Below are 23,261 nucleotides of genomic sequence, written 5' to 3' on the forward strand. Positions count from 1 at the left end.
TAGAGTCTGAATAAGACATCACATGAAGAAGCACAAAATCTTTTTTAAAAATTAATTTATCATATTGATTTATTCTACTGACTTGTGCTTTGGTTCAATAGTTTTCCTTTAAATTAAATTTCAGTAGGGATTTAAGACAAAGACATAGCTAAAAATAAGTATATCTATACAGTTGATTGTTGTGATTGAAGATTGATTTTCTTTTTTTTTTTTTTTTTCAGATAAAGGGCATCAGTTTTTAACAAAAGTAAGCTTGTCATCGTGTTAAAGTAATAATACGGAGTGTTTCTGCATTGCAGGGAGAAAATTAATTACTCATATTGCACTGACATATCTCTCCACCTTAGTTGCTTGTGAACTGGAAATTTCCTGCTACCATGTTCATAAAATCAAAGGAAAAAGTACTGCTGTCATTGGGGTTGCTGTTTGGAATGGTAAAGCATAGGCATACCCTGCTTAAGGGGTAGAGAAGAGTTTCATGTCAGAGCACTCTGTCTGTGTCCCTGATCCAATTTAAAAAAGGATACCTTTAAAACAGCTTACAATACTGGCAAAGTTTCTGAGAATTTTTCAGTATTTGCAGACCAGTGGTGGCTTGCTGCAAGTGTGGAAATGTGACAGGAATACTGTACAAAATTATGTCAGCCAGATAAAAACAACCCAGGGTCTTGCTGTCGACCTGAGTTGTAGACTTCAACACAGGTGTCTTTTACAGTTCAGTGAGGTGGCTTGGCCAAGAAATTTGTGGATGAGAGCACCATCAGGCACAGGAACACGCCGTCTACATTCAACAAGCAGCTCCATAGCAAATACCTGTTAAGGAGGCAGGTGAGAGAAAGAAAATGTTTCATTTGCAGCCACTTGAAATGTCAGGCATGGTCTTTCAGAAAGTTTAGACACAGCAATGCAATTCTAATTCTGCCCCAAGAGGACATATACTAGTTAAGGCAGAGCAAGTAATCTGCATAAAAAATTAGGGTCCAAATGCTGATGTTGTCAGTGTAATCACTTCATATAAAGCACATTAACACACCTAAAAGAGATTTGTAATAATGAATGAAATGTCTTTCCCTCTCTTCTCCACAATAAATTATAGAAAACCATAGTGACACACAGAAAGTGATAATGACAAGAAATCCTTAATTGTAGCAGCAAGAAGAATACACAAAACAAAGCACACTGGAGACAGTAGCTATTGATCTTCTTTAGTATTTTCATTTATCATTTCTTTAAAATTTTCACTTTGCAAGTAGAAAATGTTTCTGTGATATTTACAAGTGTAATAGAAGTGGAATTCTGAAACTAAAAGGGTTTTTTTAGATTCTGGTAAACATTAATTTTTTTTAATGTATGGAAAATGTTATCACTTTAAATCTCTCATAATTTAAGTGTTTGGGAAGGCTCCCCATCCACCTAGTACTGTTAGGGGAATAGTTTGCAAAACTCAGAACATTTGTTCTATGCAGTGACAGCTGCATGACATTTATTTCTGGCACACAGTTCCCCAAACATGCTCACTGACGTTCATTTTATACAGAGAATGTCTGACATCTGTATTTGTACTTACATGATTAGAAGTTTCATATTCATAGTGCTTCTGTGAGAGGAAGAAGATTCCTAATCCTGGTATAAGAACAGGAAGCAGCTGCAGAAACATGTGATGTAGTGACCATAATCCCTATTCCCCATCACTCTGTGTCACTGCAAGGAGTTGTTAGAGGATCAGAAATAAAATGAAGACCGGGAAGAAGGGAAAGGATGGAGAAAGGTGTTTTTAAGATTTAGTTTTACTTCTACTTTTTCTGCTCTGGCCCATGATGGTGATGGGCCTGTGATCTCTCCCTGATGATATCCCAACCCATGAGCCTTTCATTAAATTTTCTCTCCCCTGTCCAGCTGAGGAAGGGCATGATTGAGTGACTTTGGTGGGCACAGAGAGGACAAGAGTTCATCTTTTACTCATGGTGCCAAGGTCAGTCCTTCAAGCTCTCTTAAGAGAAGCTGTGGTCCCCATTCAGCTTTTTGTGGCTCTCACTCAGCAAAGCAATGCAATCAGCATGTTGTCCCTTGCCATCTGCTGTCCTACACCTCTCCCTGCTAAGTTTAAGTTGAACACTTCCTGGGAAATCCAGCCTCTCCGAGGTCTGAAGTTTTTGTCATGGGTTTGGCTGCACCATGACATCAGTCTGAAGAACCTCGATGGAGTTAAAAGAAGTCCTCCATATTTTGCAGGTTTCATTTTTTGCCTGCCCCGGAACAAGAAATCACTTCATCATGCCCTTTGCTTTAAGCCCAGGGATGCTCTGAAGCCCTTTTTTTGTCAGGGCAGAACAGTGCAACACAAAATCTCTAACATTTAAACCCAACTGCTGACCTTGAAGAGTTTCATCTCATTACTACTTCCAGGAGGTAAAAACAGGCTAGTGACTACTGCAGAGGGCAGCTGTGGTTGCACGTTAATTCTGTGTTGTAAATCTCTGCAATACATTTTGTTAATACCTACCTGCCCTCCTCCCTTGTCATTTTCTCCTTCACCACTTCATTCTTCTTGGAGCATCTGAAGAGACTCTCTGACTTTAACCAAAGAAATATTTCATAACATTTCCTGGCCTCAGAGGATTTCAGAGTACTTTTAACTTTTCTACTGTCTTTGAAGAGATAGCATGCCCTGGGACCGTCCTCTGGCTCACAGCCCTCAGAAATGCCAGGAAAAGCCTCTTTGGTAAGGAATTATGTTCAACCCAGTGTACATGTACAAGCAGCATTGCCCAAGCTGGTGCTCCCCATGCCAGAACCTCCTCCCAGAAACAGGACCTACTGGAACTCACCACCATCAGGCTGCCTAGGAAAGGAAGAGCGACACTTTCTGCTCTGAGCCAGCATGAAATGAATGGAAAAAGCTGCTGTGACTCAGCTGAAAGGAATACCTTGCAGAAGACTGATGGCCTCCAAAAGACTGACAGTAAAATCTGACTCTCCTCTCAGACATCCCAGGTGCTTCACTGCAGACCTGGTGAGAGGGAATGTGACCTATTCATTCATATTGCAGTCAATAAATGATGTTAATCAGCCCAGAAGGCAAGAAATGCTAAGTGTGACACAAGACATTGCCTAATGCTGCCTCTGCCAAGGAAACAGAGGGAAAACAGAAAAGCTCTACAGGAGCCACAGGGCCTGCAAAAAATAGATCAGTGTTACACAAAGTCCACATTAAATTCTGGCTTTGTCTACTTGATGCATTTGAGCCCCAGGTTAGAACAGTGCTTAACCCTGTGTCCAGTCAGAGCCAGCAGTGAATATGGAGGCAGGACCTCTGAGCTATCCTCAGTCAGAACAAGGGCACATTGACTAATCGAGCACAACTGCAGACCTGATTCATAATTTGTCACACAAGGTCATGATATGGCAGCACTTCAGAAGAACTTTCAAGGAGTAATTGTTCCTTGCCAAAACACTGTATATTCTTAAAAAAAATGCAGCTACAGGCAATCTACAAACCCAACAGCAGCTGCTGTGTGCTCAGCAGGAGTCCAGGCACCAGCAAACACAGGGCCATGCTGGCACAGAGCTTCAGAGATGTGTTCTCCTTTATTCTACATGAATGCAATCCACATAATCCAAAATAATAGGGAGCCCAGGTTAGTTAGTTAGTCACTGCACAGACACCCAGCAGAGACTCTCCCTGCCCTTTCTCACCAGTGACACACTGACATCATGTAGCACTGGTTAGGTTTGATGCCACAGCCCATCTGGGAAGGGGGTGAGTTCCTGCACCCAAACACAGTGTCCCAGTACTAAAGCCAGCTCAGGCCTTGATGCAAGACATGTTTCCAGCTATGTGATATTCATTGAATGTGTGCAGATCAGCCCCTGAACATGCCCAAGAGGCCTCATTGCTACAGACATGCTTCCTTTGTTGGCCAAAGGAAAGGAATCAGTTGGGACAAGGCTGCTGCTACATGGACAGCATGTGCAGCTGAGGAATGAGACCTTCTTTCCCAAGGCTCTTTGGAAGCAGACAGCACGCAAAGCACAGGCCAGGTGAATTGTGGTGGCAGCAAGTTCCTCTCATACTGTTCTCGTTCCCCTTGGATTTTCTCCATTACAAGATGGGAGCCTAGGAGAAATGGTGAGTGTGAGCAGGCTGCCAGCACAGCAGCCTTTAACCTGCACATGGGAGGCAAGCAGGAGTAAGCCAAGCTGTCCTCGAGCTGTCCTCGAAGTCTCCTCATGATTTAGGATGGACACCTTGGTTTGTATGCCATTATCTACAGCAGCACGACCTGCCAATACTATAGAGCTTGCTACAACTACAGGTGATCAATCAATATAACAGCATAGTTTAGCAGCACTGGTTTCCAAAGGCACCAACAGCCATTCATCCTACATAAGCCAGCCCATTATTTTAGTTTCAGAAATGCATTCCAGTTGTCACACTCCTTTGGTAGCACAAGAGTTGTAGCAAATAAATTGCAGTAGCCCTTGAAGGCCACAGCCAAAAGAGCTGCTCTGAGTCAGCCAGGCCAGCATCAGTTCCCCTCTACTCCAGTCCTTTGCTCTTCTGAAGTGTATTAAATAAAACCTGCTCCATTGCCAACATTTCGGGGTTGAAATACCCACTAGAAAACCTGCACCAATATTGCCTTCACTTTAATATTTTTCCCTTTTTCCCCAGAGGGATCTCAGGGTCACCCCACCCCCACAGCTCTTGGTGCTACAGGCACAGAGACGCACACTTGTAGGAATGCAGGTGTGTAGCAGAGCTGGTCTGGCTGTTCCAGCTGGGCTGGAACTCACACCTCACAGGGGCTTTCACACAACACTACAATGAAGAGCTACAGAAATCTGGGGATGGACAGCATGAATTGTGGGTATTTGGGAGTCAAGGAAGAGAAAAATGTGTGTGTTATCGCCAATATCTTTTCAGTTCCCTTTGAGAAAATCCCTATTACCACAACCAAGAGAGTAAATTCCAAACTGAAAGAGATCTGTCACCACTCATGGACACCAAAACAGGCAAGACCAAACTTGAGGCAACAGTTTGACACTTCAGTTTAACTGCTTCATATGCCACTCACTCCCACGTTCCTCATCCACAATTTTACACAGCAAACAGCTCCGCCTTTCTTGTCCAGAGCTCCATTCCAATTAGCTGTGGACTGCAGGGAAGCACTGCAGCTACATCAATATAAAATGGTGTAAGAGAAAGGAGAACCAGGCCCTCTGTCTTTAAAAGCTCAACACTGGTCTTAGTGATTTGCATGGGCAGTATTTTCCCACATAATCCTCTTCACTGTAATTCAGAGCAGTAAAGCAAACACTGCAGAGGTAGTAGCTGAGTTTGGCCATTGTTTTGTTAATATATGCACACAGTGCTAGTCACTGTTATTAATTCAATGCACAATCTTTATTTTGCTATTTTAAAAGAGGCAATAGCTGCATCCTGCATTAAAAATACCTTTCACAAAATACCTTTCACTGTAAAAAACAAAGAAAACTCTACCGATGGTAGAGGAAGCATCACAGGCTACAACTTTTCTAGAATCACACACCAGTTTCCCTGATCATAGTAACTCTTTTGAACCCTCACACAATCCAGGGATCTGCACACTGCTTCCAGTTCCCCTTCACAGAACACATGGTAATAGCGGTGGAAAACAGGGCTGAGTTCTTGCAATTCTTTGGAGCCACCTGGAACCGACATTGTATCAACACTTTCCTCCTTCTTTTTAGTGCCACTTTTCAGGTGCCAGGGAACCAGCAAATCTTGAGAGTGAAAGGAGGTTCTGTTAGTGTGAACAGGCAGTCTGAAGTCTGCTACTGGCTTGGCACCACAGCTTTCATCCTTCAAGCCATTAAGGAGTTGGTCAGACCATGCTGAGTCTTGGCTGCTGTTATCAGGCTCTTGGTCACTAAATGGTCTCTGGGCTGTGTCAGTATTCATTTCTTTGTCTTTGTTTTTACTATCATTCTTTTCCTTAAGGTATTTAGACTTCTGGTTTTTGTATTCTTGTTCCATTGCCCAGACATAAATGAGTGCTGTTCCACCAGGTCTTAGAAGCCGAGCTAGTTCCCGGATAGTAGCCAGTCTCCGCTCCTGGAAAGGAAAAGCCAAAGTGTGAAGCTGCTACATAAACAGGAAATCAGGAGAATGGAATGGCAGCAATTTCTCCTTACCCAAGATACAATAAAACTTGAAAAGAAGGTGTTTTTCCCCACTATTTATTTTCATTCATAATATAGGCAATCACTGTGTGCAAGCCAAGACGTTTTCCTAAACACAATTTCTTCATCAAGACATCAGTCATGTCAAGTACTGGAATAGGCTGTGCAGGGCAGTGGTGGATTCACCATCCCTGGAGGTATTTAACCACACTGCCCTGTAGATGTGGCTCTCAGGGACATGGTTTAGTGGTGAACCTGGCAGTACTTGGTTAACAGTGGGACTTGATGATCTTAAAGGTCTTTTCCAGACTCAATGATTCTACTATTCTCTTTCCATTTGAAAATAGTTCTGTGCTGAGCACGATTTCTTGGACATTTCAGCCCATCTGGAAAAAATAGACATCTTTTCAAGAAGGTGATTCAGTATTTCAAATCCCAGATCCAAATCTACCACACCTGATGATGCACAGGCTAAGTTTGCACCTGAAGGGGTCAGACTTACAGCTTAAACACAGGTTCTCTGACCACACAAAAATATGTCAGCCTTCTCCAAAACATAGTTCCTTCTACTTTTTTTTTACTGGATTTGGAAACATTCACTGCATTTATGGTATGGAAAGGTCCGTGGGGCCCATCTAAGATGGTCTAGAAACTTGTTTACCATGGCACAGATTCTACCAGGGGAACCGTACCCAGCCCAGAGATACAGCAGACTGGTGAGCAGTCTCCCTTTTGTTTGGAGATGTACAACCAATGCAGAGATTAAAAAACCCAAAATCACAAGATCTGCCCAAGAGCCCAATATCTGACCCAGGAAACAATAGACGTCTTGACTCCCAAAGTAGAGCCCCCTTCTCCAGTGTCATTAATTACAAGCACAAAAAAATGAAACCCAAACAGAGGACCAAAGCTTCAGGGGGAGCAAGGGCATCTGAGAAGCAGGAGGAGAACGTGAACAGAAAGTCTAAGAAGCAGCAGTAGCAGAACAGCTTAACGCTCTGACAACTGCTTACACCAAATGCAAACCTTGGACTTCTTCCCATTTTGTTCTTGCCTTTGCTTGTATTAGCAGCTCTGCACAGCAACCCAACAGTACAGTGGAGCAGAGAGAGGAGTGACTTACTGCTGTTGAGAAGTGGTGGATTACAGCAATAGAGATGCAGGCGTCGCAAGAACCGCTGCGGATTGGCACTGACAGAGCATCACAGACAAACGCCTGGAAATGTTTTTCTCCACAAATATCCACCAGGTTTTTGCTGCGATCACAGCCAACCTAGAACAGAAAATGTTTCGTTAAGCTTTTTATGAGAGGATAATTATACTACTGGAATATGATTTTCATTTGATGCTCACAGTAATAGAGTCATCACAGTCTCCTACTGAGGGAACACAGTTTAAAATCAAAACAAGAGCAAATGTGACAAAATAGTCCTAAGAAGAGTATATAGTTCCCAGGTACAGACAAAAAGAAAACAACCCTGACACGGACTTAAAACAAAGATGAAAGACTGGATATTAGCTCATTATAGCACCCTCACTTTGAGCCAACTTAAGACAGACCAGGCTTCAACCTAACTTTACTTCAAAATTCATTCAAGGTGTCTTGAAATGAACAAAATGAGATGTGACCTAATCTCAGTATTTTCATTTCAACTGCCATTTTTAACTTGACAACACCTGAAGCACCCAAATAGTTAACTCACAAAAGCTGATCTACAAGTGTAAATAATTATCCAGTGTCTTTGGTGGTATAACTCAAGTATGGCATACAGCTTCACTCATCACCCAGGTTTTGTCATTTCAGTGTGAGGAAGTGCTCAGATAGCTTTCTCTTACCCCTCATTACAATGATCCACAAAAAATTTAAGCTCAACATAATTTTACAAGGTTCTGTACAGTCCAGTGAAGTGACCCCTAGAACCATTTCTGAATACCTAATAAAACATTAATTTTTTTCCCCTTTTAAACCCAGCAGTCAGCCCGCTACACCTGCCCAGTGTCCACATCAAAGGCAGTAAGACAAAACTTACCATCTTTGAAAAATCAGCATCTAGAAGTGTTTTTTACATGCTTGCATAAAAACAATAAATCTAAATTGATCAAGACACCTTCTGAAAGAAATAGTGAGGCATGTGCCGCCCTTGTTTTCATGTCTGCCATGCATACTGAATATGCAAACCAAAGCCCTGCTACCAGCTTGTATAGCAAACTCTGCATGTATGAGAATAATAAATTTATTTGTTTTCAATGACTAGCAACAAGTAGATAGCAGAGAACAGGTTCAGAATCCTAAATAATTACTGTTGACAGTGTTTATCGCATTTGACACCGAAAGAATACTAAACCGTCTTTGACGCAGGAAGAATAGCAAACAACTCACCCTACTTAATCAACCCAGAAGAGACAACAGTACCACTAAAATTAAAAACCTCTTTTGCAATGATTAATGAAAATATATTTATTTTCCATCATAATTTTTCATTTTATCTGTTCAAGTCCTTTTATCTTTCAGCCTACCACCACAGTTTTGAAGAAAACCAGAATTCTGCTCCAGTCTTATTTCCTAAAAGCTTACCAGTGAGCTGCCTTCTATTCAGGTCCCTGACTTTTGATCCAAAGTAAATCAAACAGTTGTGAAAATGTCAACCTGACAATACAAGATAATCCTCCACAAAAAACTACGAATGTGTACATATTATCCTGCCAATTAGCAACAAACAGACCTGAAAAGATCAATCCTAACATTGCTTTCTTCACACTCATTCCTTGGTCTCTCGCATTTACCGAAGCACTGAGTGAATTGTGTTGTTTATGAATAAAAAGAAGGAAACCCTTGCTTACTTGAATGCAAATCAATCCCCATCATTTTACACTGGCAGCCAACTGAAGTGTCTTTAAATTACTCTGACAACTTGCATGTTAATGATTGCACACCTCATTACTGGTACCTTTAACTACTTCTGCAATTAAGACATTAGCTTGCAGTACTTAATAATAAAACTCGAAGGACCAAATTCACTGCTAGCAGAAGGAGGAAGAAGAAAACTTGGAGCTTCCACTGACAGCAAGCTTTCCCAGAAAGAACTGCTTTGGACCTCCACATCTAGAGTGAAAATGGGCTGGATAATGGAACACAATCCCCCGTTCCCAAAATGACCTTGAAAAGGACTACAATGTATGTTGATGAAATCCAACGAACTGAGAATGAGAACAAAGGCATGACTGCCAGATTGCAAAGTCCTCATTTGCATCTAAATTATAGCAAATATTATGAGGTCAGGTTTACTTGTATTGACATACTTTCTAAAGCAAATGTACATCCAAAGCAAAAAAATGCTGTTTCACAGTGAAAATGGAGACCTTGAAACAGAACACTTTGAACACACAGCTGCTCTAAAATAGATATACTAGGCTAAAACTTTACTTGGTTTTAAATGTAAAAAGGACAATAGGTGCTATGCATATATGCATAAATGGTGAGCACAAAGAATCACCACAGATGCCTGGCATTGAAACTAAGTAACTTTAGCATCTTTGCTAGAATTATCTCTAGGTGATATTCCAAAACAATTATAATCACCGCATTCTTGTATCTTCTGACTTACAAGAAACATTAAAAACAGAAATACATTTGTTTCAGTCACTTAAAAAAACAATACGGTAGCAAAAAGCTACCTTAAATTAGTCTATCTGTGGTTTTCATAAGTACAGAAAACATTTACAGCAAGGGGCAGAGATCCCAAACTCAACTTTTCCCAATTCCATTACTAACTGATTTTTAAATTTTAAAGCATGAAGAAGCTTTGATTTGATGAAATTTCATCTACAGAAGAGTTCAAAGGTCTGTTTTAACTGAGAACAGGTTTTTCTCTCTCCAATTAAATACATAATCAAAACATTTAAAACTAATCTCAAAATATAGCTGGAAAGCTTTAATTTTTGCCAGTTCATATCTCTATTTTCAATGCTCAGGTCAGGATATTTACTGTCTTTGCTGGCATCTCTTCCAGAAGGGTGGAGAAAGGCAGATGAATTAATATTAGTCCAGCGTCCAAACCCAGAAGAATCTAGTACATCTCTTGGTGATTCAAGCTATATATGTATGTTTTTAGGCTATTTCTTATTATCTATGATTCTTCTCAATTATTTCTTATACTTCAGCTTTCCAAATCAAATTCCTTACTCAAACTCCACAATTTCTCATATATATCTCAAATAGCAGGGCTGATTATTCAGCTGAGTCTACCTCAGCAAGTCCACCTCTCAGCAAGTCATTCCACACCTTTCAATATTCACATAAAAGGAGGCTGGCTTCTCAGATTTTGCTCCAGACATCGATTTCCACATCCCTGCCTTTTGGGAAGTACCTCCAGCCACGTCTTCACCACTTTTTGTGATGTAAACAATGGCTCACAGGAGTTCAAGAGTGGCCACTGACAGTTACTGTGACTGAAATCCACTTGGATTTCAGGCACTGATTTTCAGTGTATAAGGATAAATATTAACTGCATCCAACTCTTACCTGAAGACAGGAAATCTGTATTAGCATGGAGGACTGTAAGTCTGTAACTAGAAATCCAACAAACACAAAACTCAGGAAAGGGGGGAAGGTATGTCATCATTCTGGCATACCACACCATGTCTGGGCACACTGGATAATGCAAACCTTCAGACAATCATAAAATAGGCAAAGATAAAGGAGGAGAAAGGAGGGAGAAACAAATATAATGCCTATGACTTGTCTGAGCATTCAGCAACTCCGTAACGACTTCCTGGAAATGGATAACACAGGCATTTATACCATCCTGCTCTTTCACGTTCCCATGCACTTTCACCTCCACCTTTACAGCAAGGAGTAGATAAAGCAGATTTTATAAAATCTCTTCAATGCACTGGTTTGGTATAGATCACTGGGGGGAAAAGACACTAATAAATAGCTTGCTTTGTAGTTATGCTGCAAATCTGCAAAACATAAACCCTCTTGCATGCTGAAAAAAAAGATAAGTAAAGACAGGTTGAGGTTACCCACCACTACGTGTTTTCTTTCTACGTTATCTCATTATAACTAACTCAGCCTGGTAGACTTAGTTCATTTAAGGATCTGGGAACCTGATTTATTCAGCACATTACAGAGTGATGAACAAAACTAATCTAATTCTGAAATCCAGCCACCGAATGGAATTATGTCGCTCTCCAGAGAGACACGCCTCAGCTATAACTAACAGCATGAGAAACTCAAAAACCAAATTACATTCCAGCAAACAACTCATCTGAGTCAGGCTTTCAGCATTCCTTTCATGTAGTGTTTTGTTTTTCCATTGCAGGTTGTCAGGGTATCTCTGAAAGCGAAGTGCTGTGCCTAAGATCTGGAGTTCACTTCTCAGTGACAAAGCAACAGAACCAAGTTGAGCAATTCAGCTCTCATGCTAGTTTTGTGCTGCTCTTGCCCAGTTCCTTCTGAGCTCTCTTCCCAGATCTTTCACCTATTTAATGACTCTTATTCACTGAGAGAAAAGAGCAGGAAAGGTTCATCTTTCTCAACCTTCAATTGCTAAGATATGGTGAACTTACTCCAGGTATAGATTTACTAATTGGTTTTGTCCCTCCTGCTTTTACCCACTACTAAAAAGTTCTTGGGAGAGGAACCTATTCTCAATCTGTACAAACCCAGTGCAACTAAAAGCCACCCAACTTTATGCAACTATACCACAGAAAATATTCACTCTCTTTCTTCCCCAAACCCTGGAAAAATCAAATTTTTATATAGTTCTAGTAGATCTCAGTTTGGGACAGTAATGCAGAAAATAGAGGTGCACATCTCAGAGCAAAAGTCTTGTGAAATATAAACTGTGTTACCAATTACCTCTGAATGACACACACAAAAGAAATACGAATATCTGTATTAAAACAAATCATTCTGGTTCCTCTATTGGCATATTTTTTTCCTATCCTCAGTACTCTGTCAAGCCGAGTAATTTCTTTATACAAAAACAAAATACATCTACCCTATGGCATTTTCAGTTATTTGCCACTGAATTTCCCACCAATTTATCAATTCAATTAAAAATGTAAACCACAAATTTGAAAGCCTTCAATGACTTTTCATTCACGCTGTACTCCTGTGAGGATTTTGAATGTTCCTGCAGAGACTTACACATCACCACACCTACCTAAACACTGGAAACAAGGAGACAAAGCTAAAATGCATAAAAATTAATGAGATTACTGCAATAACATCAATGAAACCCTTGTGGTAATCAGGGGAATGGCTAAGGCTGAAACACATTGTTCTATAAAAAGAAAAGTTCTGCTCACAGAAATTACTATTAAGCTTGAAAGCACCTAAATAAAATCTGTTAAAATAATTCCCCCAAATGAGATTGGGTCAGGAGAGAATTGTGCAAAAACAACACTGAAACCATGTCTCTTTTTTGCTGGGCGAGACAGAAAAAGTAATCTGAAACTGTTAAATTCAACATTTCTCCAGCTTTTGTGCTAGCTACATCAGACATGGATTCCATCTCCAGCTGATACATCCTTAATCTGAATTTGTTTGTCATGGAATTGCTGCTCTCTCACTGTGTCAGAATAATGCAGCCATTACAGCAGTGTCACTTTTGCTAAGAGCAGATGGACTCGTGCATTTCATTGTCACACAGGATACTCAAGTACATAAGGCCACATTTAATCATCCAGGGAAACTGAAGCAACTACAATAGCACAGGCCACAGTGGAGATGTTTTCAGACAGTAACTGAAGAGTAAAACATCAAGAGAGCTACCTTAGCTGTGATCTACCATTAGCACTGCTGCTTAAAGCATAAAAGCATATTGCTTGCCTTCAAGAAAAGCTTGCCTCAGGTTTTCAGTACGTCTGAGTCAAAACACCCCAAGCTGCAGGGCTGTGCCAACAGTGCCTTACCCAATCCCCACACAACTCCTAATTTCACAGCACTGCTTTACTGCTTCTTTCCCAACAGGACCTGGGCTAAGAGCTCCATTACACTGTGCGCAAAAAAGAGACGTAGAATTTACAAAGTTTATGCCTGGATTTTATGCTTCCAACTAAACAGGAGTAAATGAGGAAGAAAACTGATGCCCTGCATCTAGAGTCAATTCCTTTTATCCCCACAACGCAGCTGATACATAAAAGATTCTGTAATCCCTCACCCTCAGCTCCATGACTAAACCATGGTAGATGGAACAGCACTTGAGATAACCTTGTCAAAAGTTTAAAAACACCTGTAAACACAATATACACAGGGTTTTCTTTAACCATACTTAGGCTGCTACAGAAAAAAAAATCTGGTAGAAAGAAGGAGTCAAATCCATCCTCTAGAGGCTCTGTGCTGACTTGGAGATGAAAACAACCAAATGCAAAGTCTAGAGTCACAGATAGATAAGAACCAAGATATTGGTTCTTATTGGTCTAAGAACCAATAGTTGTCATCACTGGAAAATAAAATGTCAAGGGAGGCCAACTGAGTGAAGCAATTCCCAGATTCTATTTTTCAACTGTTTCAACTGCTTCTTTAATAGTTTCCTCCCTTTCATTGTTATTTTTCATGTTTTTTATTTCTCCTGCCAACACATATGAAATTAGGTAACTCCAAAAGTAACAGAGGAGAGGAGCTGACTTTCCTTTTACTGCCAGCCAATATGTGAGCTTTCCTTTCCTTAGCTGGTTAACTGTGGGGTCCAGAAAACAGACTGACGCTGGCAATTTCTGAATACAGTATCGTGCCTTAATTTCACTTTAAAAGTCTACCACAAACCTCCATAACTGCAATTTACCAGATCCATTCTAGGACCAGTCGACCCTCAGGATACTCTGATAAATGTTTCTCCTCTCTAGTTAGGCTTGCTGATTTTTCTTATAGCAGTCAGGACTGAAGGACAAAAAGACTGAAATATACTGAAATTAATAACTGGGCTTCAACAGTTAGGCATGAAGATGCCTACTTATTAATTGGTTGATGCTGTTCTAGCCCATAAGAACAGTAAGGGAGATAATTTACTAACACAAACAGCATTGTAAATAACAACTTATCTTTTTTAGCTGAATATAGATACCAGGACAGACTCCTGAAAAAGACAAACAACTCCAAGTTTTATTATCAATAATGACTGCCTTGCCCTAATTAGAAATTTCCAAGTCTGATGGATTTCAGAGTGTTACACAGTACAAACATGTGAAAGAATCAGACAATCCTGGAACAGGAGAGAGCAGACACCATAACACACACCTCTCTGAGATTTCTCTTGGGTTAAAACAATGGCAAGTTTGACTCTTTTATATTTCCCCCGAAAAGGTCTTTTAAATATCTGCAATGAAAGCTATCTTTTGGTTCATATTTGTACATACTTCATCTCTCCCTGACAGGAAGGGAGAGATGTAAAACCGGACTAAGTACAGACTGTGAGACAGTGAAAGAGAGAAAATGAGCAAGAATTATGTCAGAACTGTCTGAAAGAGAAGAAAAGGGAGTGAAAGGCCAGAAATCTGTACCAAAGTTGAGATCTCCCTGTGAATTTTATGTTGGCATATTTACTGGGCCTGTGCCAAGAGCCAGAGGTAGAACAGCCAAACATGACATCATTCACAAATGAGACATGTCAACAGGCCACAGGCAACTGAAGAGGTCGTGAAAAATAGCATTGCCCATGGAGATTTCACCCACTCACCAAACAAATGAAAATTTCATTGGAAGCATTCAAATTGCCCAACTCTTTAATAAATTTATTCAACACCAATGACAAGGCTAAAACATCCATTACAATTTTTCAATCCACTGCATCCATTGCTATTTTTCTTAACATATTTTAAATTACAAAGCAGAAGAAAAAGGTAAAGCACATAATGAATACAGATGGAAACTTAAGACAATTGGTACTTGATCTTGGATCAGGAAACTGCTTTGTGTTCCCAGCATTCTTCCAATGCCAGCCTGAACCTCCAGCAAGTGCATGACAGAATAAACACCAGAACCAGTGAAAACAAATGACAGGAGCTACTACTTACCATGTACAAATCCTCATTGATGCCAAGGTACTTCCCATTGCCACAACCAATATCAGCCACTATTGACCCTGTTGGCAGGGACCTGAGAAACTCTACAATTCGGGGCCAAGGGCTATGCCTGGTACTGCTGAAGTGTGTGGCAATCTCTTCATACACCTTGTGTACGTATTCTTGCTCCAGCTTTGAGGCTTCCAGCTCATTCTGGGGAAATAAAGGTTGCACCGGTCTCTGCTGTCCTTTCTGGCTGTCACAGACAGATGGGTAAACTAGATACAGCAACAGATACAACATATTAATTTTAAGCAATTCCTCATTTATTAAGCATATTTAGTAAAATTAAATTAAAAGTGAAATATTAAAATGCAAAAAATGCTTCAATCCTCCTTTATCTTTTAAAAACTGAAACACAGGTCAAACTACAGAAGTGTTTGATGACCTGAAAATAAGTAACCAGCCCACATGTACCAGAGGCTGTTTGCAGTGATCATTAATCTGCTGTGTTAATGATGTTTATGTTCTCAAAACTGAGATAGTGACCCCAATGCCAAAGACCATGACATCATTACAATTTAGCCTCTGAAATTCTGTTTTAAGGGCATAAATGGACTTCAGTTCCATGTAATCATTGAGCCACCTGTCTATTATTATTTCTACTGCCCTAAGGCACTTTACATGGCTCTGTCACAGCAGATATGACTACTTCTGCTTCTCTAATGTACCTATTTTCTCAAAATTAGATGGCCCCTCAAAAAAAAAAAAAATCAAAACTAAGGAAAAAACTTGAAGAATAGTAGTTATTTCTGCTTTGTTACATTATTAAGCACTTGAAATGCCAATGACACACAAGACACCAGATTACTTGCCTGGCTCTGGAGCAAGCCAGATGCCTTCCTGTGTAGAGAAACTCCAGCAACCACATGAATGCAACCAATTCAAGCCATACAGTATGGTACGAACCATCCAGGAATAGGTATGACGACTGCCAAAGCTACTCAAAGGAATCAAATTATTTTCTCAAAGCAAAAAAGCTACCTGTTGGTGATAAATAGCAATTTTGACTTGAAGTTTGCCTCAAGAAACTTACTGCAATTGCAAGGGCTCCTCCTCACTTTCCTGAATGTAAATGATGTCCTTGTTTCCCTTCGATTTAATGTTAAATCTCCAACATCAGCAGTGATTGTTCTAACTTTTTGTTCAAGTTCTGATGCTTGAACAACATCATATTTTCTGGGTGTGATCCTAAAATGAAGCAGCACAAAATAAAGGAATAATTCAATTTGCATCAGAAAAAGAACACAATCCATGTTACAATCCATCCTTTGTAAGAAGGCAATCCCTACACTGAGAGAAATATGATTACAACGTCCTATTTAACATATTTCTGCCTCTCAGTTTTCAACTTATTCAATTTCAGAGAGAAAAGAGATGACACATAAACTAATGACATGAAGTGTTGTGTAATTGCATGTAATTACATTTCCCTTTTCTCCCTCCATTTTCTTCCATTAAGTTTGATTGTTTATTTGTCTAGTACTTTTTTATACATATTTTTTTAAATATATTTATTTTTGTCCTGGTTTTCGCTGGGATAGAGTTAATTTTCTTCTAAGGATCTGTGCTAACAGCAGCAGTGCTGTGTTTTGGATTTAGTCCAAGAATAATGTTGGTGACACACTGATGTTGCATTTGTTTTTCAGTAATGCTTACTCTGAGTTTTTCAGTTTCTCATGCTCTCCCAGTGAGGAGGGGCAGGAAAAGCTGGGAGAGAGCATGGCCAGGACAGCTGACCCAAACTGGCCAGAGGGATATTTCATACCAGAGAGCATCCTGCTCAGTGTATGAACTGGGAGATGATCTGGGCATCAGTCACTGGGTGGTGAACAACTGCACTGTGCATCACTTGTCTCTTCTGGGTTTTGTTCCTCTCTCACATTTCTTTAATTACTATTATGAGGACTTCCCAATGTCAAAAATAAAATGCTGCACTCCCTCTTATTTGGCACAGAGTGGTTTTACTATTGCAGTGCCAAGAATATAGTTTTGCCAAGTTATCCAACCAAATATGAAAAACATCACTAATGAAGTTCATCAGAAAAGTCAGAATTTCACTTTCACCTATGAGTCAAAACGAGAATACATCTTTTGTCCTCCTTGATGACACTGCATAAGCTTATTTCTAAACCATGTGTTTCCCTTTTACATAGAACTGAACAAAAGTGCTTTTCCTGTGCATTTTTTTAATGGGGTCAAAATGAAATCTCCAATTCCTTGGCAGCCAAGCATACACACTGAAAACATGTCCAGATTAATTTCAAAACCAACACTTGTGCTCTTATAATTTGATTTCTGAGGTGTAGATAAAAGGTCTCACAAATGTTATTAAATATATTTTGACATTATGTATGCAAGAGAACTAGTTATAACTTCTTGCTGGATTATTTTAATTTTGATTACAATATGAAGTTCCAGCAGCATCATGCAAAGCTTACTCCAACTGAGTATCTTGACCCACTACTGCTTTTAAAAACATATAGAATAAATATATTTAGGAAAGGTGGACAAGAACCAGCATGGGAACCATCTGTACATGAGTAGAAAGGTCTGGGATCTTCATTTTCCATGTAGTTTATTCATTGGTTCTTGAAGGACAACCATCACTTGAAGGTACAAGGGAGTTGTAATAGACAGATTTTAATAGACAGATACATATTTTAATAGACAGATACACTATTCCAACTTCAATGGCTGCTGGCCAGTACTCTAAGTGCCTAGCATGTATCCTTCTGCCTCTTGGGAGTGTGGCTGCCCAGGGCTGGCTTGGAAGGAGTAGAGCTGGTAGCCCTGGAGAAAGCTGAGGCCTCAGAAAGGGCAAGCTCTCCTTTCCCTGGGAGCTGTGTTTAAATGGAGGCTGTCCCCCTGGCCCTTGTTCCAGTTACAGCCTCAGATGCATGCCCAGCTCTGTCTGTGCACAGCCACTACCCTGACCCTGGGCTGGTGTTCCTAACTGGCCTCAGCATGGCCCATGGAGCAGCCTGATGCCTGGGGTTGGGGACTGCCCACCAGCTTCCCTGGCCAGCAATGTCACTGACACGGAAACTGCACTGTGTTCTCAGAGCTGTACGTGGCCTTTCTGAAAGACAGCTGAGGGTATTAGACAGGACAGCATAAGGAACTTACAATGCTGGTATATGTATTCAGTCCTGTATATCAAATAACAAGGGAGTTCACTGCCCTTGGCTTCTATTCTGAGGCACATCAGAAGTACCAAGTGCTTTATACAACTTTATTTAATTTAACGAGGGAATATACAGATGGTATGAGAGCTCTCTAAAATTAACAATGTAAAAGGTTATCAGGGATTTCATATTCACCTGTTTTCATAATACATATTAACCAGCAAAATTAAAAGGCAGAAAATTTTCTGCCAATAAAAGGATTTGATGTTTAATTGACACAGAATGTAATTAGTATCTCCAATTGACTGCTGAATCAGTGATGGTTTGGGTCAAACAAAGGAAGAAATGCTTACTATGGGCATTTCTGTCCAATACAGGGTTGCCATACGCTCCTGAAATGCATTACTCTCACACTCAGAACTCAGCAAGGTTTTAGCCTTTTTGCCAATTTCAACACTCCAATTTTAAGTATCTCCCAGAGGTGCATGATTTAAAAAGCATGTATTTAAATTCTACAATAAGCACAGCCCCAAGACATATTTCAAGAAATACCCTTAGCAGCATCTCAAAACTGCTCAATGCAGTCTTACCAGTAGCTAAAGTGCCCCTAAAGCAGCTGGGAACAGCTCAGGAAGACTCCCCTCTGCCACCCTCAGGATCTCAGTGCAGGGGAAGTCAATCTTTTAAACTCTCAAGCCCCTCTCTCAAGACTTTGGCATATGTAATCCAATGGGAGAAGTTGTGGGCTGAAAAGAGATAAAGGGAATGGTGACACTAATTGCACTACAATCAATTCTTTGCCAGCTCAGAGTCATTGAGAACTTCCACAGTGCGGATGTGAGAGTGATTTCCAACTGAAACTTCACTTACGACAGCAGCAGGAAACTACACCTCAGGGACTGGCAATTAGCTCCCTAAATCCCCAAGTTTTTCAATTTAACCTAAGCAGCATCTGAGCAGAGGAGTGAATTTGGATATTAATTATAAAACTTGACTTGATTTCTTTCAGGCAATTTTAAACACAGAATGTCTTTTAAAAAGCAAAGAAACAATATTTATTATTCCTCTGTTATCAGCAATGCAAGGACTCTTACACACACCCGTGTGTCCACAGGTATCTGGATTCTCCAGTCATCACCAATAAACTGCATCGGGGCAACATAATTGCCACTGTATGACCATCAGGGTGTTTGAAATCCATCACAATCTAAAAAGAAACAAAACCAGTCACCATGAAGGAGCATAACTTATAAAGCTTTATATACAAGACAGGTATTCTCAAGTACTAGCTTTGTTTGTTTCTCTAATGCGTTCAACTGAATATTGCTATGAAACAGCTACATATTTCCTAGGAATGCAAAAGCCTCCAGGTCCCCTGTCCTAAAACTCCCTCCCTTTCCGCATGATGTTCAAATCTCAGGCAGTCACAAATATATGTATATAGAGATTATTAAAATTACATATTAATTTCTTTTCACAATAAACACTTTGTAAGAACAGTAGCACTGTTCAATCTCTGTGTACCTGTGAGACAGGAAAAGACTGCTATCCAACAACTGAAGTCAGTTGCATGAGGAAGAAAGGGCTCATTTGCTGTATCTCAAGCATCTGAAAGTTAGGTACCTGGACTAAGGCCATCAGCTACTGTCTTTTTGTGATGTCTATACAGAGAGACAAGTTTCTCCACAGGGTTATTCATCCTAGTGTAAAATGTAGATCTAAGTGATGTTGAATGACCCCATGCCCTCTGGAATTGCCTATCCGCTCACAGTGGATGAGCTGAGACAATTAGCTCAGTAGATACATAACAAGCAGATAAGCAGTATTAGGTGAGAGAAATAATTTCCAACCTGCCCACATTCTTGGGGATTTGAAGCACAACAAGCACATCCCAAGATCCTGCCTAACATGCCAACCACCAGACCATCCTTCTATTATCTGTCATCTGGCTTCCAGCCATGGCAATATACTGAGGTAACGCTTTCAGCTTTATTCCAATTTCACAGCCCAGATGGCAGTGGTACATTTTGCTTCTTCTTGGGCTAGGAATGTTATCCTTTTACATTTCCCAAATGAGAGAAACTCTTGCTGTGGAAAATAAGGAGCAGGTCATTTAAGCAAGCCAAATGAGTTACAGAAGACTTACTGAAAAGGAAAAGTGGTCAAAACCTATTCAAGTCAGCAGTTCCTGGTACACTGGAGAATTAGCACCATGAAAATGCTGCCATCTGATTTGTAACCTATTAAGTATGCAATTTAAAAGCAGACTTACTCCAGTATGCCAGATTGAAACAAATTAGGCAGTTCTCCTTCTGCGTACAGATGCGTTTCACAAAGAAAAACGGTGGTGCAACAATCAGTCATTCAGCACAAAAACCCAGCAAGACAGAGACTGAATAAGCAAGACTCTTAAACACTACAAATTGCCACTAACAACAATTACTATTTAATGTTGTGCACACTGAAGCAAAGCACAGTGGCATTCCATTTTTAGGAAAAAAATTATTTATGCTCCACTACCACTCAGAGTGACACAGCTTCTCCTGCTGGGCTATCTAAGGCAAAAAGTGACAAGGGTTACAAACAGTGGGGTTGAAAGGGGTAGAGAGGTATCATGGAAGAGTAATAAAGCATAACTTTAAGCTCTGATTAATGATCATGAAACATTTCAATAGCTGCACAGATAGATGAATGGCAGCCACTTGCTACTGTACTCCTTCCTTTGGACTTAGCAATTTCTTCTAGGAAACCTCAAAGAAGCATGGGGTGAGAAAGGAGAAAATACAGTGGACTTTACAAATCTGATGGGGATGCTGTCCTGTAAAGCACAATAGCAGTAAGTCTCTACAAAAAGATGCAGCTATCTGGCAAGGCAAATAAATCAGAAGATAACTAATCAGGACCAGCAAGAAGTAAAGAAAGAAAAAGCATGAAAAGAGAAGAAATGGGGAATGAAGTGGTAGGATGAAATGGGTGAGATGATACCTCAGTCTGTCTTATGCCTCTCTGGCTCACTGCTGCTGGGGACAGGAGTGAGGGGACAAGATAGAGTCCAGGTTCTTCAGCTGGGGACAGGAGTGAGGGGACAAGATAGAGTCCAGGTTCTTCAGCAGTATGGCATAATAAACTGAACACAAGAATGTCTAGATTCCTTCCTGGAAGGAATGCCGTTACCCCACTGGTCCTCTTTCTGAGTCAGTAGTAACTACAAAGCTCTATTCTTGAAGATGATATTAAAAAACTATATTTTATCCATGAATCAGTGAGAAGACCTTTAATGGGTCCCCTGCATTTCCACTTCCCATCTCCCTCCAGGGCCCAAGAGGACCTTGTTCCCTTTCACTTCAGCATGCCAGCCTGGTGACTCCTTACAAAGTAATGGGAAACAACAGTATCTCCAGCTCGCTGCCTTCTCTGCTGTTTTACCTCATTCATCTCTAATTCCTTTTCCCCCACCATCTGTGTGGCCCCAGAGTCTCTTCACAGAAGAGGCTCCTCAAACCCTGTCCTGTAAACTGTGCATCCAAAACAACAGAGGTTCAGAGTGCTCTACAGGCAGGTGACACGTTGGGAATGAGAGGCCACAAAACGATCCTCGACAGCTGGATTTTCAGGCAGAAATGGCAGGAAAATAAAGAGCATGTTCTCCTGGCTGAATTTCAATTACACTAACCCAACAAGAAATACATGAAACAAAATTTCTAATGGTGCAGAATTTGAGGCTAAAAAGCAAGAATTTCTCTTGGTGACATCTAGTCCTCACCATAACAGAATCCCAGCTCTGATCCTGCTTTTCTGGGAAGGGAAAGCTTCTCTAATAGAATGTCACTTTGTGTAGCTGCTCCCCATCTAACTGAATTTCATCCTTATGAGAAGCTGTGATGATTTGGGAAGGAAAATATAAATAAAGGACTAATTTACTTGCAAATGAACAATGACAAAAAGTAATTAGCAGTAATTAAGAGTCAAAAATCCAAATCCAAAACTGACTTTTCTTATGAAGCAGATTGTGGTCCTAAGCTAAAATATATTAAGGTTTTGCACGGATCTATTAACAACAAATTTTACATTGGAATTGAGACAGAGAATAAAATGTAAATAACACCTGAAGAAAATTATTATAATTCCTATGCTTCATTCCTTTACCTAGACTAATTGTACCTGAATGCTTAAAAAACCAAGCAGGAGTACTTCTTCTATCCTTTGTTTACAGCACAGTAAAGAACATTCAACCCAGAAGGATTTCTGAAGAACCCTATTCTTATCTCTGGCAAGCCTGCTACTGACTGAAGTAGATAACATTCCCACACTCCTCTATGTGTCTTTATCCTGGCAGAGCATTCTCAATTGTCAAACAAACACACACAGAAGATTAACGCATTTGCTCCTCTTTTTAATTTACTAAGGACTTACAATCAATAAAGCAACTTTGCCACTGCTGAATCAATCTGCTTCATGACAGCTTTGTTCCACAGGAGCTACTTCCAATTACTATTTTTGTTTTTACCTATCTTCTTTTTTCTCTTAGATGGCAGAGTCAATAAAGATCAAATTTTTAGCTAGCTCATGGTGTATCATCCAAGGATTACAATCAAAAAATAAAAACAGTGGGTGCTATATAAGTTTTACCATTTTTCCTTCTACTATGGAAAAAGTGAGTCTCTGAATATAGCAAAAAAAAAAAATTAAAAGAAGCAAACAGCTAATATCTTCTTGTGGTTTTAAATAACTTGTCATGATGCCAAGTTATTTAAGAGAGAATGTTCATGACAAGGGAGCACATGAACCAGTAGACAGCTTTCAAGGATGGCTAAACATCAAAGCAAAGAGACATGCACATCCTGAACACTGTTCCTTGTGGCATAAAGTATGGCAAAGTGCAAAAATCAGAAAATAATC

At 40.1% G+C, this 23,261-nt stretch overlaps 1 protein-coding gene across 4 annotated transcripts in view; it reads right to left on the reverse strand.

Annotated features, from left to right (window-relative positions):
- Positions 1-5,385: 5,385 nt before the first annotated feature.
- ALKBH8 (alkB homolog 8, tRNA methyltransferase) overlaps positions 5,386-23,261 on the reverse strand; it is a 43,963-nt gene continuing 26,087 nt past the window's right edge. For all 4 annotated transcript variants that reach the window (XM_059838648.1, XM_059838650.1, XM_059838647.1 and 1 more), the window contains 5 exons: positions 19,463-19,569; positions 16,271-16,425; positions 15,187-15,452; positions 7,289-7,438; positions 5,386-6,097 (listed from right to left, as the gene is read on the reverse strand). In XM_059838648.1, the coding sequence (XP_059694631.1) occupies positions 5,528-6,097; positions 7,289-7,438; positions 15,187-15,452; positions 16,271-16,425; positions 19,463-19,569 (1,248 nt within the window). In that variant the 3' untranslated portion in view covers positions 5,386-5,527. The remainder of the gene's footprint in view (positions 6,098-7,288; positions 7,439-15,186; positions 15,453-16,270; positions 16,426-19,462; positions 19,570-23,261) is intronic.

Source organism: Haemorhous mexicanus, chromosome 2, assembly GCF_027477595.1.
Source record: "Haemorhous mexicanus isolate bHaeMex1 chromosome 2, bHaeMex1.pri, whole genome shotgun sequence".
Lineage (NCBI taxonomy): Eukaryota > Metazoa > Chordata > Aves > Passeriformes > Fringillidae > Haemorhous > Haemorhous mexicanus.